Source organism: Sciurus vulgaris (assembly GCF_902686455.1).
Source record: "Sciurus vulgaris genome assembly, chromosome: 5".
In the NCBI taxonomy this organism is placed as follows: Eukaryota; Metazoa; Chordata; class Mammalia; order Rodentia; family Sciuridae; genus Sciurus; species Sciurus vulgaris.
In genome coordinates, this window is record NC_136465.1 from 77,826,123 (window position 1) to 77,844,143 (window position 18,021).

At 33.1% G+C, this 18,021-nt stretch overlaps 1 protein-coding gene and 1 pseudogene across 2 annotated transcripts; one reads left to right on the forward strand and one right to left on the reverse strand.

The window, feature by feature from the left end:
- Window positions 1-288: 288 nt before the first annotated feature.
- Window positions 289-716, reverse strand: LOC306660961 (small ribosomal subunit protein eS17-like). Its single transcript, XM_079139712.1, has one exon. The coding sequence runs from the start codon at window positions 679-681 to the stop codon at window positions 358-360; it is 324 nt and encodes a 107-aa protein (XP_078995838.1). The 5' UTR covers window positions 682-716; the 3' UTR covers window positions 289-357.
- Window positions 717-6,237: 5,521 nt separating this feature from the next.
- On the forward strand, window positions 6,238-16,246 carry LOC306661058 (killer cell lectin-like receptor subfamily F member 2; annotated as a pseudogene). The gene is made up of 5 exons: window positions 6,238-6,257; window positions 7,127-7,212; window positions 8,054-8,151; window positions 12,424-12,565; window positions 16,217-16,246. The product of its transcript is annotated as a killer cell lectin-like receptor subfamily F member 2 (transcript).
- The last annotated feature ends 1,775 nt before the right edge of the window (window positions 16,247-18,021 follow it).

Consider the following 18,021-nt stretch of genomic DNA (forward strand, 5'->3'; position numbering starts at 1 on the left):
GTTGTCAACAAATAGTGATAAAAACTGTGCCAATTTACAGGTATTTAATGCTATCACACGTTGGTAAAAATTTTCATATTTTTCTAATGATGAAAAAGACAATCACCTTGTAAAATGTGCACCCATTTGAAGGACTTTTCGAGTTTTTACTAATTTTCTTTGTGAGTTGACTGCATTCTATAGTTTATTAATGTTTTTAATATACTTGATGCTAATATATATTGTTAAATGTTGCAAATATCTTTTCTGACTTGTTTTAACATTTTATGATTTTTTTTGTGGTTGTTGTCCCAGGTTTATTAAAAATATTGCAGCATAGCAGAAAGATTCAAACAGCTCCACCTGGTGTTTTGAAATTCATCCCCACAGTAGGCTGAGTGACCTGCAGTTGGAGAGATGGGTGAAGTCCAAAAGCTTCAGCATTTCCTTAGTGTCAGGATCTACTTCAATGATCTCCTGATCCAAGGCAAAGACCTCAGGAACATAATTATCTCTCCTTTCTCTCTCCTCTTTCTGCAGCTTAATGGAGATACCTCTCACAGGGCCTCTCTGAATCCGCTTCATCAGACGTGTGACATACCCTGCGATCTTGTTGCGGAGCTTCTTGCTGGGAATAATGGCGATCTCCTCCCACACGCGCTTGTTGGTATGGAAGTCGTTGCCCAGGCGTGTGTAGTGCATCTCGTTGATGACCAGGCGGCCTTCTTCACAGTTTTAGTACGAACGCGGCCCATGTTGGCGGGTCCTGGTCTGATTTTTTTGATAAACAAAATTTCTTGATATAAAGGAGCCAATTTTACCATTTTCTCTTTAGTGTCTTATGTAAGTAATCTTTTAACCTAAAGCTATGGGAAATATTCTCTTAATTTTCTAAGGATTTATTATTTTGCCTTATAATCCTATATCTAATCCAATATACAAAACATTTTGTTTAAAATAGGCATTCCCACATACCATCCCAAATCTACTTGGGTTATAAACTTTAGGATTGAGGACCAATATTCTAAATTTTATAAAAAACTGATGACAAATACAGAACAATGCTTATGTGCACACTAGATTTCAGCTTCAAAATTATAAATTTGGCTCATTTCATCACCTCCTTGCAGGCTCAAATTCTATGGCTCAGTGATATATTTCCTTAGTTTCAAAAGCACTTCTTAAAATACTGTTGCTTATTTCAACATTTTGTTCCAATATATATTATCATATGCTACCTTCTAAAGCATTTGGTGGTCAACAACTCAAAATTTATGTTGACAAACTCACCATTGTAATTATGAGGCATGATCTTAAAACAAAAATGTTTTAGTCCTATAAATTCACAGTTTGTTCTCAATCATACTGAGTTTTCATTAGCACAATAAACCAAGGGACACTTTTACAACATGTGGTCTGGTGCAGCAACCAAATCCTGTAAAGCTGTGGCTCAGCCCTGCTTTTCTTTGATGAATGACGTGTTATCAAGAGATGCTAATCTTGTCTTTCACAGAAATTGGTCTCAATGCTCTGAGTACTGCTTCCTTTCTGTAATATGCTAGAAATCAGCTCTTTTATTCAGAGTTAGCATAGTTTCAAAAATAATCATGTAATTATTTTTCATAAGTTAATTCAGAATGATTGATAATGAGCGGAGAACATGACTGAGATTTTTGCATTTTTCTCTGGGGAAAAATGTAAATTAATGGTTGAATTTCTAGATTCTAACCTGGGACTTACATACTCTACATTTTTACCCACTTTAAATTGGATTACTGGAATGTGTCAAAATGTATCAAAAGTATGAATGAATGTTTTGAAAAATCACATATACCTCTTTCTATACATTTTCTCACTTTAGGTCAATGATTAAATTAACTAATTCTACCTATATGATTGATGTAAATTGGAATTTATTAGAGAAAATAGGTAGCAAAAGTTTTCATAATTTTGTGAAGGGAGATATTTAATTATTTTGATTTATTTATAAAGAATAAAATGGCAGTAGAATTAATCAAACATAACTTTATAGCCTTGTATTGGAATACATGGCCAGGATAACTTCTCGTAATGTATAACCACAAGAATGGGATCCTAAATTGAATAAGTTATACTCTATGTATGTATAATTTGCCCAAATACATTCTACTGTCATGCATAAATGAAAATAACAAATAAAAAAGAATAAAATGATATTAAGTCATCAAACCTACTCATTATTGGATTATAATAAATAAAAATAAAGAGGAATGAATGGGATACTATCTAAGTGTTGATATAGTACCATGATAAATCTCTCAGATCTCAAGTTATATGTAAACTGTCATGAAGAACAATTAGAGCTTTTGCTTCCTTAGATATTTTAATATCTAATATGAGTTCAGTGATTCTCATTAAATTTATGTTGGTTTACTTCATCATTAATTAAGTCAGGTTTCTATCCTACTAATTTTTCTATACAAAGTACCAATAACAAATGTTGATTTCTGCTTTAAAGCTGAAAGATTCTCTAAAGAGAATATATATGTATATATTTGTATTATATATAATTACATATATAATTATATATAGATTATATATTTAGGTAACATATATTACATATATATAATCTCTTTAGAGAATCTTTTATGTCAGTGATACATTTATTATATATATATGTATAATGTATAATATACATGTATATGTATATATATAAAATACTTAGATTCTCTCACATGTATATATACTATCACACATTGTACAAGCCACTCTTAGTGTCATGAGAGCAGATTATTCATTCTTATGTTTGTTTTCTCCTCTATGTGGTTGGTTCTCTTCATCATGAATATATACATATCTCTCTCCCACACTGCTATGGCTTCAAAAAGTATTTATAAATAATTTGCATTGGCTTTTTAAAAAATGTCCTCTTAGATTTGTTTGCATTGACAGTGTTTTCTGATGTTTAAAATGTGATTTGGTTTCTACTTTAAGCTAAGATGGAGCAATAGGGAAACAGTTCTCAGGAATACAGCCCATCAGACAATGTATGATTGTGACCTCTGAGAAATGAGAAATAAGTCTTTCCCTTCAGTTACTTTAGCTTACAGAGTTGATAATGTGTTCAGGCTGTTGTGTGGTGAGGGAGACTCCAGACAAGGCTAGCCCATTCTGGCTTTCTTCCTAAGTAAAGTATAATCCTATTGGCCAGATAAACTGAGGCTGCTACAGTTTGCAGGACAGAGTACAAAGAGAGGTGAGAACTACTGTTATATTTTTGATGGTCATATTCATAAGTATTATCCTAAATGTCTATTCTTGTGTTTATTAACTATTTATATATCTCCTTTGTAAAATGTCTATTCCTATAATTTATATTTTTTGGGTTATATTCTTTGACTTAATATTAAACTGTGAACCTGCTTTTATTCAGAATAAAAATACTTTATCAAATGTGTAATTCACAAACATTTCTCCTAATCCATGGCCTGTATTAGTTGACATTTATGGAATACTCCATTTAGCAACTGCTTAATACACATTCTTTTCAAGTGAACACAGAATACTTAAAAGGATAGCCCATATTCTTCTCCCTATCATTGAACAAGTATAATAGAATTGAAATTATTTAAGTAATAAAAGACTAATATATGCTATTAGGCTAAAATAGAAATAAATTATAAATTTAGTTGAAAGATCCCTGGGAGATCCCCTATATTTGGAAACCAATTAACACACTTTCAAATGACCTATGAATCAAAGAAGAAATCAAGAAAACCTACCAAATCTGACTCACATGAATAACCTAGATAATCTGGTACTTTCTCAATCTATGCCTTTGACTGGTGAGTGCTGAAACTCTTCACTGTTGAAAGAATGGACATTTTTTTAAGCTGTCTATTTTATCTCAACTCCCTAAGGTCTCCCTCCCAGTGACGGGAACGAAGCCCTTAAAGCTGTTCCAGGAATCAGCCCCAAACAGAGAGAAAAAGAGTAAATTGAGCCTGATAGCCAGATAGTGCTCAAACAGTAGGATTACCAGAAACTATTGACCAGAATCTACGCCCTGTTGTAAAACATTGTGAAACATGTTGTATGTTATCAGCAAACCCAGACCCCCTTTGGAATTTCCCGGCAGCTTTGGTCCCCATTTTTCCTTTTTTTTCCCCTTTTTCCCCCTTTCATGTGCGACCCCTCCCGATGTGTGGTCTCTGCCTTTATAAACCTACAAGATTTTCTGCTAGGGACTCAACTCCTCGACTCCTGCGTGAGTCACGAGTCCGGTCCCAGCGCGCTGGAATAAACACCTCTTGTGGTTTGCATCAAGTGACGCTTCCTGCGGTTGATTGGTGTTGCCGTGGATCCATGGGACAGAGTTGGGGTTTCCTTTTTGGGGGCCTTACACTGTCACGTTATACCAAGAACCTCACTTGTCCTGAGTGGAGTTCTCCCCTTTCTCTGAGAACTCCTGGACCCTTCTTTGGAGCCAAATCTTCTGTATCAGTGAACAAACAGACATATGAGTCAACAGAACAGGATAGGAACACCCTCACTAAAAACTCATTTTTGAGAAAGGGCTTTGACTTTGTAGAGAAAAGGAGATTCTTCTATCCATCTATCATTTATTTCATATATATGTCTATGTATGTGTGGCAAATGACACCAGAAAAACTATGTCCATTTGCAAAAAACAAAAAACTCAGATGCAAATTTTATAACAAATAATTTTTAATTCAAGCAATCATAGAACTAAATATAAAATGAAAAATCTATGAAACTTCTGGAAGAAAACATAGGAAGATAATCCATTGACCTTGATTTAGTGAGGAATTTTTAGATACAACACCAAAAGTACAATCCATGAACAATAAAAAATAAGATGGATTTTATTTAAATCAAAAACTTCTGCTGTGCAAATGATATTTTTAAAAGAATGAAAACACAAACTACAAGCTGTTAGAAACTATTTGTGAAATACATATTGATAAAAAAGACATGTCCTTAAAATATGCAGAGAACACCTACTACCTGACAATAAGAAAACAAACAACCCAAATAGAAATTGAATAAAAAAATCTGAACAGACACTTTATTAAAGAAGATAAAGAAATGAATAATTAGCACATGAAAAAATGTTCTACATCATTTGTCATTAGAGAAATGAAAAGGAAAATAGCCCAGAGATACCATTAGAACCTTTCTAGAATGCCAACATTGAAAATGCTGTCAATACCAATTGCTGATGAGCAGGGGTAGTGACAAAGCCTCATGCATTGTCATTGGGAAGACAAATGATACTGCTACTTTGTAAAACAACTCTGCAGTTTCTTACAGAGCTGAAATGAGTCCATCATATGACTATGCAGCCAATTTTCTAGGTATTTACCCAACTGGCTTGAGAATTTAAATCCATACAAAAGCCTACACATGGGTATTTGTACTCATAATTATAATTATATAATTATAAGTATAATTTACTTATAATTGCCCAAAACTAAAAATAACTAAGATATTCCTTAATAAGTGAATGATAAGCAAGCTATTTATGTTCCTATAGTAAGTCCATCCAAAAAAAAACAAGAGCTATCAAACTATAAAAACATATGGATAAATTTTAAATGTGTATTGCACATTGAGAGAAACCAGTCTGAAAAGGCTATATAATGTGTGAGTCCATGCAATATCTGGATAGGCCCTATTGTAGTTGAGATGGCAAATATATCAGGAGTTACCAGGATTTAGGAGAAGTATAGGGTTGAAAGATGAAGCATTTGCAAGTTTGTAGAGCATGTATGATGATGTAATTGGTGATTTATGACACAAATCTGTGAGTTTATGACAGAAAGAGTGAACCTTAATGCATGCAAATTTAAACATCAACTTGGGGGGTTGAGAATTCTAGGATGATATTCTGAAAGCACCAAAAGAATATAACTTTATTACAAATATGTGAAATATCCTCACTGAAGGCTGATCTAAGTAACTAGAAATGAGCAGAACCTGTAGGAAAAAAGAAACTATGCATAATAAGAATTATGATCTAGTTGATAAGATAGTTTCTTTTGAGGTTTGGAGAAACAATTCCAAAGCCATTAAATATGCATGTTGAAATTAAACAATTAAGTAAATTAATGGTGATGGTAATAGCCATGTTGATTTCTCATTGTTGGAGTGGGAGGTTATAGAATTGTAAGAGAGGAGGCTAGAAGTATTCATGTGCATTGGAATTGGAGATAATTGCATGAAGTGAACTCATAAAGTCAACTGATAGAGCTCCCAATGGCCAAAGCTAGAAAAATGTGGGCAACAAAAAAGTAGTACTGATTATAACTGGAAACATAAAATAAATACAATAAACATATGCCAAAATAAATGAGTAAGTAAATAGAAAAGTAAATATTCCCAGGAGGAGAATTCTGAATAATGTTTTCACAGTGTTTATACAATCCCCAATCCTTCCTTTGAGATGCACATATTGACTTCCAAAGAGTACAGTATTGAAAGCGGTGAGGAAAAGAATAACTTTACACTAAATAAATCTTTAAACCCTATCTCAGCCAGGTGATTAACATTGACAGTGAGAATCCATATATACCCTCAATAGATGTGATGAAATTGACAATTTATCTCATCAATCTTCTTCCAAAAACCTGTAACCCATGTATAATCATGAAAAGTATAGTGGACTATCCCAATTTGGGAATATTTTACAAACTATTTGATCATTATTTTTCAAAATTTCAAAGTCACCAAAAATAAAGAGTAAGAAACTATTACAACTAAGCATATGAATATGAGAACCAAATATATTGTGGTATTCTGAAAGGATCCTCAGATAAGAAAAATTATATTAGGTGAAAACTGAGGCTATTTCAATATAGACTCTAGTTAATAGTAATGTATCAATATTGATTCAATATTTGGTATATGTACCATACTAACCTAAGATAGCAATAATAGGGGAAACAGTTTGTTTGGCATATGAGAACTTCCTGTACATTTACATTTCATGTAAAATACTTAAAGTTCCCTTCCCCTTTTAAACCATATCCTATGTGGTTTTGGAGCTGTGGGCTTTGTTTCAAGACCACATTGTGTAGGCTCTGATTGTTTTTGTCAATAATGTCTCTACTTCCACCTCATTCAAAAATGGATTTTCTATTTACAGGGTGGTTGGACAAAACACAGAAAGATCAGTAATAAAGAAGCCAAGAAAACCTTCCTATCATTGCCAACACAAATGGACATACAGAGGTAGGAATTTATAACTCCCCTTGTACTTCCAATTATGTATCTATAATTCTTGGGGAGAATTTAAATTCTGTCATCAATAAGAATATTCAAAAACTTGAACTAGAGCCTAGTGTTAAGAAAAGTTGCTACCTTAATTTGAAATAATATATTGCATAACTGTCTTCCTGATAGACTGTGTTATCTATCTCTGCACACCCAGCCCAGTTCCTGGAAATAATAATGCTTAAAAATATTGTTAAAATGAATATAATGAGTACAACTTTGCCCTGGATTGAAGATTATGAAATTGTTATAATGCTTGCTTGTTAAAGCAAAGCATATAATTATAAAGATGAGCATGTAAGTTTTATTTCATGAGTTAATATAAATATGTTCTAATTTAAATAAGATTTGAGAAAAGGGCTAAAACACTCAGTTTTGCTTATGTATCTCCTTTAGACAATCATTTTAACTTTCTTTCAGTTATTTTGATAGTACTTGAATATCATCCAAGTAATTCAGTCAATATGTAACTGAACATAAGTGATAAATTTTAGTTGGAATAATTCCATCACTAATATTCACCCATTCTCTATATAAATTATGGTTCTGGAACAAAAGTGGTAATATAAGAAGAATATTTAATAAGTATTAAATGGAGTGTTTTGACTTTTTATAATCAATAAATCCAATTCTTTAAAAGATAATTAGGTATAAATTCATCTCGGGAAATTTAACAGACTTTGTATATTCCTTTCTACCATGGTAAGACAATGTATACCCTCAGAATTTTCCATTTATATGACACATTTTTAAGTTCATTTAATGTCTAAAAGTTTTAGAAGAAAAAATTTCATTACAGATTACCCAGAGTGTCCAAAGTGGCATCAGACTGCTCTGAAACTGATGGGCATTGTACTTGTTATATTGGTGGCACAGTGATAGTACTGATCATTTGGGGTGAGTAATCAAAAAGTTACATGTTAGCTAGAGATATAAAAACATTTCCTTAAGTGTTTATCTTTTAAAGTCTACATTCTCTAACTTCCTACATTTTTTATGAAGTCCTCATACTCTTTTTTTTTTTCAATTATTTTAACTATGATGACATTAAGTGATACCATTGATGATTCCATTAGAACTAGTTTTCACTTGTATAGAGGAAGCAACAAATGTGTTACTTTATGAAAAACTATTTGTTCATAACTTTACCTGCTTGGTAAATATTTAGTGACTATCACTATTCTATGAACTGAAGTTAATTAGTTTGGTGATTGATTTTAACTTTTGTGGAAGTTGATTTGGCCTTTTCAGTAAAAATTTGGACTTTACAAGTTGACCTGGTGCTTTGAAGTTTTGAACAAAAATTATCAGCTACTTTAAAATTTAAGTCCTAATTAAATTTAAGATCTTTGCCGACAAAATATAAATAAAAAAATGTACAATTATATTCAATATTGTTTTTATTTGTTGCTATCTACTACATGTTAGGAGTGATGTAAACATTTTACATACACCATTTCTGATACTTAAAAGAATATGTAAGTTTGCTAAGCATTTCCTCTTTTTATAGGAAAGATCATATGCAGAATTTTCAGGATCACTCATCAGACTAAAGAGATGAAGACTTAAATTTACTTTAGTTTTATTAGATAATGCCTATTTTGTTTCTACTTAAGTTTTTATAGGAAGAAATTCCCCAAATATCTAAATTAATTTTGTTGTCAGATGTAAATGAATAGATATCTTCTTGACAAGCAATTTGTGGATTCACTTGCTAGTTTCATTGAAATAAATAATTAAAACGCACACACATTTATAGAATATAATTGCTATTAATGTCTTTATTTATTCGTAAGTCATCAAAGCATGCATTCCTTAAATGATAACCACAGTGAGGAGATATTTAATAATGAGAATGGAACCAAATATTGCAATTGTATGAATATTTCTCCCAGAAAACAGCAGGATAATGCAAACTCTGCAGGGTATTTAATTTTATTTCATTGTAGTGTGAGAAGGGAAATCTTTTCCGCCCTCCTCACTGGGGGTGGGCATCAACTAAATAAGTCAAACTGCTAAAAGCCAGATTAACAAAAGACAAAGTTTTATTACAATGCATGTAGGAGCTAAGGAGAGAAGTAGCTAAATCACTAACCTGTTAGCCTAGCTTTCTGGGGAAAGACTGTGAGGAAGAAAGACCTCAAAGAATGGCCTCTTGAGACTAAAAGTAAATTTCTTTAGGCAAAACATACAGGTTTTTTCAGGAGAACAAAGTAGGGATAAGAAAGTTTATAATATCCACTATGCAAGTGGTCTTATCTTCTTTAGGACCAACAACTCCTCAAAAATGAGTATGAGGGTAATTGGTATATTTATTCCCAGTCTTTTTCCTGTGAGTGACCCCCTCACACCACCCCAGCCATTCCCCACCCATGAAAAGGAAAGCAGTGCCCCCATCATTTCTTAAAAGTTCCTGCCTTTGGTCAGAGAAGGGAGCCTCCAGGATTCTTTCTGTCTGTTCAATTTCAATGTCTTCATATTGAAATAATTTTATGCAAAACTAGAATATTGGAGATGGCATTATTCCATCCTTTTTATTTCTCCCATCTGAAACTTCTCAGAAGTTAAACTGGTAACTGAGGAGAAGGGATTAGGGTTATAAGGGCATTGTAATCGAGAAGTCCGCAAAATGAGTTTCTGAGTCTAGAAACAGTCAATCTAGGAATTTACTATATGTTGGGCTCAACGTGTCCTTTAGATGGTGGCATGAGCACTATGGCGGCAATTCAGTAGATATCCTTTTTTGCAGTTTGAAATATCTTAAGTGACATATACATTAATGTCACAGTCATAGTTATTCTTCTGAGTAGAGGAGGGAAGCAACCAACTTTAGCTTGTGGGTCTTCTACAGATAGTCTAGGTAAGTATCTAGGCAGTCAAGTTTTAGTGGTACCAATACTCAGTTGAACATTTTTCTCTACAACATTCTATTTCTATCAAAGATAATCAAAGTCAAATTATTTTGTTTGCAAAAATAAGTATCATTTAACTTGGCCTGACTATTGGCATAGTGAAACAAGGAGAGTACTGAACAAGCCTTTTAAAGGTTGCTTTGCTGAAATAAGGAACTCAGATTGAACTTCTAGAAACCTCTTGAAGATAGGAAGCCAAGTCACAAACACGTGCTCCCATAGACCTCTCTAGGTCATTGGAGCCCTTACTCCACTGAGGTCCAGCACTGCAGCACTCAAAACTTTTGTATAGAGTATTTTACATTTCTATTTTTATATTATCTCATTTGATACATTGGATAAGTTTATGCACAAATTCATGGGTATTTAAAATATATCACATTTAATAAGTGGAGTAATTAAAATTTAAATAAAATATATCAATATTTATATGACAAGATATAAAACACATTGCATCAATTGAAACCTATAATGTACACTTTCTGAATGTAATCATGAAATAGTATCCATTTCATTCAACTTTTTTCCTTTTATAGAGATCATTTGGTGGTCATTGAGACATATAGAATATAGATACATATATGTCATGGCACATAATTTCATTTTAACAAATTTCTGGATAATGTATGTACAAAATATATTTTTCCTGCATCAAAAAGAAACTTTTAAAGAGAATTTTTTTCCCTCAGCAGATTTTTTTCCCCTGAATACCTTTAGGATCTCTGATTTCAAAAGGTAACCTTCACATTCTTTGATTTTTAATACTCGAAATCTCCTTGAAGATTCTAGTTAGAATTTAAAGGTGGTTACTGCTATAAAAAAATAAAATATTTTATTTATTCTCTATTTTTAAAATCACCCTTCTGTTCAGTGGACTCACAGATCTTGATTACTAAAATTATTAAAAAAAAGGAAAAAAAGATTTCCCACCTCTGGTCACGGTTTCCCAAGAAGTTGTTTCGTGGTTCAAACCTTGGGTTGATCTACATCCTGAAAGACAGTTTCTTACAGTCACGACAGGAACAGAGTCAGAGATCAGACTGATGAAAATTTGCCCTTTTAGCTCCTTAAGAGTATAGCACCTTTTATCTCTTTTGTAGTTTGTCTCAATGTATTTTTTTTTATTGTAAACAAACGGGATACATGTTGTTTCTCTGTTTGTACATGGCGTAAAGGCATACCATTTGTGTAATCATAAATTTACATAGAGTAATGTTGTTTGATTCATTGTTATTTTTTCCCTTCCCCCACCCCTCCACCCCTCTTTACCCTCTATACAGTGCTTCCTTCCTCCATACTTGCCCCCCTCCCTATCCCTAACTCTAACCCTAACACTAACCCTTCCTCCCCCCCATTATGTGTCATCCTCCACTTATTAGCGATATCATTCGTCCTTTGGCTTTTTGAGATTGACTTATCTCACTTAGCATGATATTCTCCAATTTCATCCATTTGCCTGCAAATGCCATAATTTTATCATTCTTTATGGCTGAGTAATATTCCATTGTATATATATACCACAGTTTCTTTATCCACTCATCAATTGAAGGGCATCTAGGTTGGTTCCACAGTCTGGCTATTGTGAATTGAGCAGCTATGAACATTGATGTGGCTGTATCTCTGTAGAATGCTGATTTTAAGTCCTTTGGGTGTAGGCCAAGGAGTGGGATAGCTGGGTCAAATGCAGGGTCCATTCCGAGTTTTCTAAGGAATCTCCACACTGCTTTCCAGAGTGGCTGCACTAATTTGCAGCCCCACCAGCAATGTATGAGTGTACCTTTCTCCCCACATCCTCGCCAACACCTGTTGTTGCTTGTATTAATATGACCATTACTTTAAGTTTCCCTCTGCCCTTGCACTTATTATCTCTTTGACTTTTTGAGTCAGTTACTGAATCTCTGCTTCACTTTCCCTCTTTATACTTTAGCTAACCTTCATATCCTTATACCCACAAAGAGAAGTTTAAAGTTAATAACTTTATGCCTCTCATAAGTTTCTTGTTAGGCAAAAATTTCATATATTCATGTGTGAATTCACAAAATTATTTCATGTGAGGTAGTTACTTAATAATAAATATGAATATGTTCTAGCATTGTCTCTTCTAAAGATATTCTTCACTGGAAAGGGAGTTCATTTCTTAAAAATGGGGCAAAATTCTTACATTTAATGGAGAAGTTTTTAAAAAATTAATGCAAAAAATTGTTTTTGATATTGAAACTTCTTTCTCATTTCTATTTCATCCTGTCTTCCTATTCAGAAAACTTATGCCCTAATGATTGGTTGCACAAAAAAGGGAAATGCTATAATTTTTCATGAATTTTAAATCATGGATTGATAGCCAAAAGTTATGTTCACTGAAAAAGTCACATCTCTTGGTGATAGAAGACAAGGCAGAGCTGGTAAGAAATAATCTGTCTTTAAAAATTAACCCTTTCAAGACTGGGAAAAGTAGGTACATTTTATGACAAAGGAATTATACAAGTATTAATTATTTCCATTTGTTGAATTCCTACTATGTGCTAGGCATTGCACTATGCATTTTACAACTTTTGTATAACTTAGTGCTCAAGATAAACTTGTGAGATAGGTAGAATTTTCCCTGTCTCCATATAAGAACTTTGCCAGGTGTGCAACTAGACAATTTGCTCCTCCAAGTAAATGGCAAAGCTAGGTTTTAAACCAAGGCCCATTAACTATCAATATTATCCTTCCAGGTTAGTTCTTGGAAGGAAAGATAGGAAAGATCAGAGATACTCATCAAAGCATTATCAATTTCTGGGATATTGGTTAGTACCTGGGAAAGGTGATATGGGGCTTTTTAGTTTGGCTAGTGTATAGGTTCAGCATAGGGACCAGATTTGTTTGAGACTGCTCTCTGTTAAAAACAACTAGTGAACAGTTGCCTTCATCAGGAAGGTTTATTAATTCTTTGTTGGGACTTCACATACCCTTACACCTCTCATCAGCTGCTCACGTGGTCATGACCTCCATGAAGCAGCACCATGCCCTCACCTGACAAGATCATGCAGTTTGAAAACCGTCCTATATTGAGTTTCTTCCCTAAAACTATGGAACACCTCTTATAATTTTCCTGAATAGCAAGATAAACATTAAGGCCATTATAAGTCAGGGGAAAAAAATGAGAAGAGGATATACTGATAGGCTTAATTCAGTTCATTTTCACTGGAATCCTTTCACAGGAATTCATACAAAGTAATATACAACGTTGGAAACCACTTTTGGATTGGGTTTTAAACATTACACACCCACAGAAGGCATGGACCTGGCTGGATGGCACCACCATTAAATCTACAGTTGTAAGTGTTTGTCATTCAAATATCATTGGGGAAAATACAACAGCTCTGCAGTCCACCCCTAATAGTGGCTCCCTGGAATCTCAATGGCCAGTTGGTTACTACAGATGGAAGACTTTGTTAATGTGTGAAGAATAGAAAATCTGTCTTAGAGTACTAGACTCCTGATTTATTCTATATTGAAAATTCCATATAATTTAATAATGCAAGAGTTAGTAAGTGGCTGCTGAACGGTAGTGAAAATGCTCTGGAACAGAAAAGCCACCATACAAATGAAGATTCTCACTCAAGATGATCTATATCTCTCGTTAGAATTTATACTCTATGTTATAAATTGCTTATCTATGCCATCACCTCCATATATCAGACACATTAAATTAAGAAAACTTTTTTTTAGCTTTGATGATTTCTAACAGAAATCTACCACATTTTTAAGCAACCTCTGTCAACTCACACTCAAACTTGATTGGAGTAATTAATTTACTAATCTGATTGTTAAATTGGGGTATTTACTGATTTTTAAAAGATTTTGAAATTGCCTTATAGCTATTTGCCTAGAAAAATTTGTTTGGAACATCATGGAAAATGGACAATAAAAGAGAAATTTCCATCTTTGTGATAAGGGTAAGAATTTGGATATACCCATATACACATGCATACACAGAAATTCTCTTGTCAATGTGAGTTCAAAAAATTTAAAAGGGAGGAGGAATTTTTCCACCCTACTCTTCATTTTAATTCTCACTTCTTCCCCCAGTCCTGTCTTGGGTAATGTTGCCACCTTTAGCATGTGAAGCCTAGATATATCAAGGAATCAAGGAGAATCAAGGAGGTTTATCAAATAAAAAGAGAATGAAGATGAAAAATTAATAGTGTAATACAGAACGTTGGCTTAATATTTTTTAAAACTGTATATTTTGAATGTCTGTATTTCCAAAGTTAAAATGATGAATATGACAGTTTGTTATGAAAGATGATATTATTTAATTATTGCAGATACTAGAAAGATTAAACAGGAATTTTGGAGTAAGAAAATAAATATTTATCTTAAAATGGTCAGATTGTCCTCTGAGATCTTTATTTTCCATATGACTTCATGAAATTGGGAAAGCAATATTTTTTTATTCGCCTGCTTGTTTCCATTGATCATTTACCAGTATGAGTGACCATTTTTGATTAAGAAATCATTTGAAACAATTCCTTCTTTAAAGAAGAAATGTTTTTTAATGCACATTTCTTGAGTGGATATTGCAGGACCTGACATTTCTAGCTTGAAAGGGAAAGAAAAAGAAAAGAACAACAACAAAAAAAAGGGCTAAGATGCAGTTTAGCAATAAAGTGCCTGGGTTCAATTCCTGGGAGCAAAATAAAATAAAGTTGTTAAAAAAAATGTCAATTCTTATTCTTTTCAAATTCTGTCCCTTATTTATAAATCCCGTGTTCAAGTTTCAAGAGGGAAATGCTGAAGTGAAATAAAACATTAAGGTTAAAGAAGAATCTTTACTAAATATGTTTTTGAGAGAGGTACCACGGAGCAGTGATAAACAAAAAGAGCAATTGCTTGGGCATCCAGGCTGGTCAAAATAAACCTTGGAAAAAATGAGTGGCTACATCACAATCAGAGCTTCCTTGTATCCAATTTAGTTCTTTGTATAATAGATGTGTTCATTTTTTGAAATAGTTGTGGAAAACATTTTTTATATTTTTAAATTGAGAAATTTTCATCTTGAGAGTTACACATGTTGAAATTAAACAAATAATTTTCCCATTACAAAATCTGCTTTATTTTCTTAGTTCATAAGGATACAGTATTGGTATTCATAGTGTCCACTTAGATTCATACACACATATTTCATTTTGGTGTATATTATTTTTAGAATTTCCACTCAGTTCAATACATTTATTGAGTAGTATATTCGTTTTCCCTTAATTTATTATGCCATAGTTAAGAACATTTACATACTTTTACATGAAATTATATATTTATAGATTTCCTATTTGGTCTCAATTTTATCTGTTCATTCAGATTTGCATTGTAAAAATTGTCTAAGTTTTAAAACATGTTTAACATATGATGAGAATTTTTAGTCCACTTATTCCTTTCAGAATTATTTTTGAAATGTTTGCTGTTTATTCTTGTCATCTCGACTATTATGAACACTTCTTGTTCACTATATTTGCAAATTTGGAGAGTTAGCTGATATAAGAACTTTTCAGATTACATTTCTTCTGTTTTGTCTCCTAACATTATTTTCTCTTGCACAGGAGTGGGTTTATAAGATGCAGATCTTCCTATCTTCTCATCCTTGAGTAGAAATACAGCTTGATATATAACAGGATATTATTAAATCTAAAGGAATAGCCTTTGGTTTCTTAGGCATGTTCATTAAAGAACTAGCAACTTTCACGACAGATCTCTAATATAAAACTAGAGGGTAGATTGCTATATAGTGATATTACAATTCTTGTCAGTATTGCCAAATACTGCTGTCCTTACCCAATGTGTGAACTCTGGAGGTCAGTGGAAGAGGATCACAGAGCCCATACAAATTACAGGAAGGCATGCGAAACAAAAGACTCAACCCTTGTTTTACTGCTGTTGCGGGACTCTAGGAAGGCTGATTCTCCAAAACAAAGTGATGCAATAGGACTTTTTGCTGAGCTTGTAGATGAAGGTATGGGCTGTCTTCTAAATTCAGTTATAAAAATTTTACAGCTTCTTTTTCCCATCTGTAGACTTGTGTTGCAGTCAGTGTACACAGGTGAAAGGAATTCTCACCTCAAGCAGAGGATCTTTCTGTCTTCCTGTACTGCTCCTGGTGCAGTTCTTAAATTACCATGACTTTTATCATCTGTGCCTTGCTTCATCTGTTCTCACAGACTGTTTTAGAGACTGTCCTAAGGAGAGGTCAAAGTTAATTTTTAATTTCCTACAGGTAGTAGAATTCCTACTGACCACTAGAAAATGTTTTAATTCTATCCCATCAATTAATATAACTGTAGGAATTTCTTCCATATTCTGACACATATTCATTTTATGATTTATGATACCATATGAGCTTTCTGAAGGGTATTTTAGTAAGAGTTTGGAAGGATAAGCAAATCTTTGGAAATCTCATCACTTTAAATGTATGCTGTCATTTGCCTTTGAAATTACTTATTTGATCTCAGTTATGAAGATCCATAGATGACCTGTAATTTAAAGAAATTTTTAATATTACTTGCATGCTCACTGAAATCCTGAAATTTTTGCAAGTGATTTGAATGTATATAGTATATTATATTTGCACTACGTTATTGAGCATTAGCACCTGGAAGGCAGTGAGAGACAATTCACAAAGACCTTGATATCATGACAGAGATAGAGGTTAAGGTGAGGTGGGTAGAGAGCATGGGGGAACCAGTTTTGTGGGTGTCTGTTCATCAGTGAATAATTTTATTTCTGTTGCTTTTAAAAGGAATATTTGCAGGTTCTTAAACACTATCATCCCATTTAGTCTTACTTCACTTGGATCTTAAAGTCTGTACCTCTCACCAACATAGACACTGAAGAGGGCTAGTGTTCACGTTGCCTTCTGGAAAAAAAAAATAACTTCAATGATGGAGAAGTAAATAGATCTTTAATCTTCCTAAATCCCCAAGAAAGGGGAAATAGTTGTTACAGGTACTTACAAATATAAATTGCTGTCACTTGGGGGCAGCATAATACATTAGCTAAAACAGGACTTCGACACAGAGGATTTGAGTACAGATTTATAGAATGTTAGTAACTCTGTGACTTGGAACATTAAGTAAACTTTTCAAATCAATATCAAGTGGCAACAATACTGTTTATATGGACTACATCACATGTGAACTGTAAGAATCACTTAAAAACCGCGTAAAAATACCTTTTGCTTTAACATGTTCTCATTCTGAAGGTTTTATTCTCCAAAATTTCATTTACAGAATCATGGCAGATGATATGCGTTAAGAAAGCAGTAAACATTAAAAGCAACAGAAACAAAATTATTCACTGATGAACAGACACCCCAAAACTGGTTCCCCCATGCTCTCTCTACCCACCTCACCTTAACCTCTATCTCTGTCATGATATCAAGGTCTTTGTGAATTGTCTCTCACTGCCTTTCAGGTGCTAATGCTCAATAACGTAGTGCAAATATAATATACTATATACATTTAAATCACTCGCAAAAATTTCAGAATTTCAGTGAACCATGGAAGTAATATTAAAAATTTCTTTAAATCACAGGCAAAATTATGAGCAAATGGGAGTACATTAGACAGAGAGGGTCAAAAGGAAAGCAAAGAATAAAACAAGTTTCATAGATGAATGAATTAATCAAAAACAAGGTACAGTTGTGCTGCTGTGCAAAAAATTTTCTGGAAAAATAATGACTTCATAAAATGTCACATTTTCCCCTTACTCTAAGAATTACTGCATTTAAAATTTTGTAGCTTAAATTTTAAGCATAAAATAAACTTATTTTAGAGATATTTTTGTAGTTTTAAAGATGAAAACTATTTAACTCCTCTCCCCC

Bases quoted from the DNA above. Each gene is read 5' to 3' on its own strand.
- LOC306660961 (XM_079139712.1), bottom strand. From the start codon at position 681: ATGCACTACACACGCCTGGGCAACGACTTCCATACCAACAAGCGCGTG.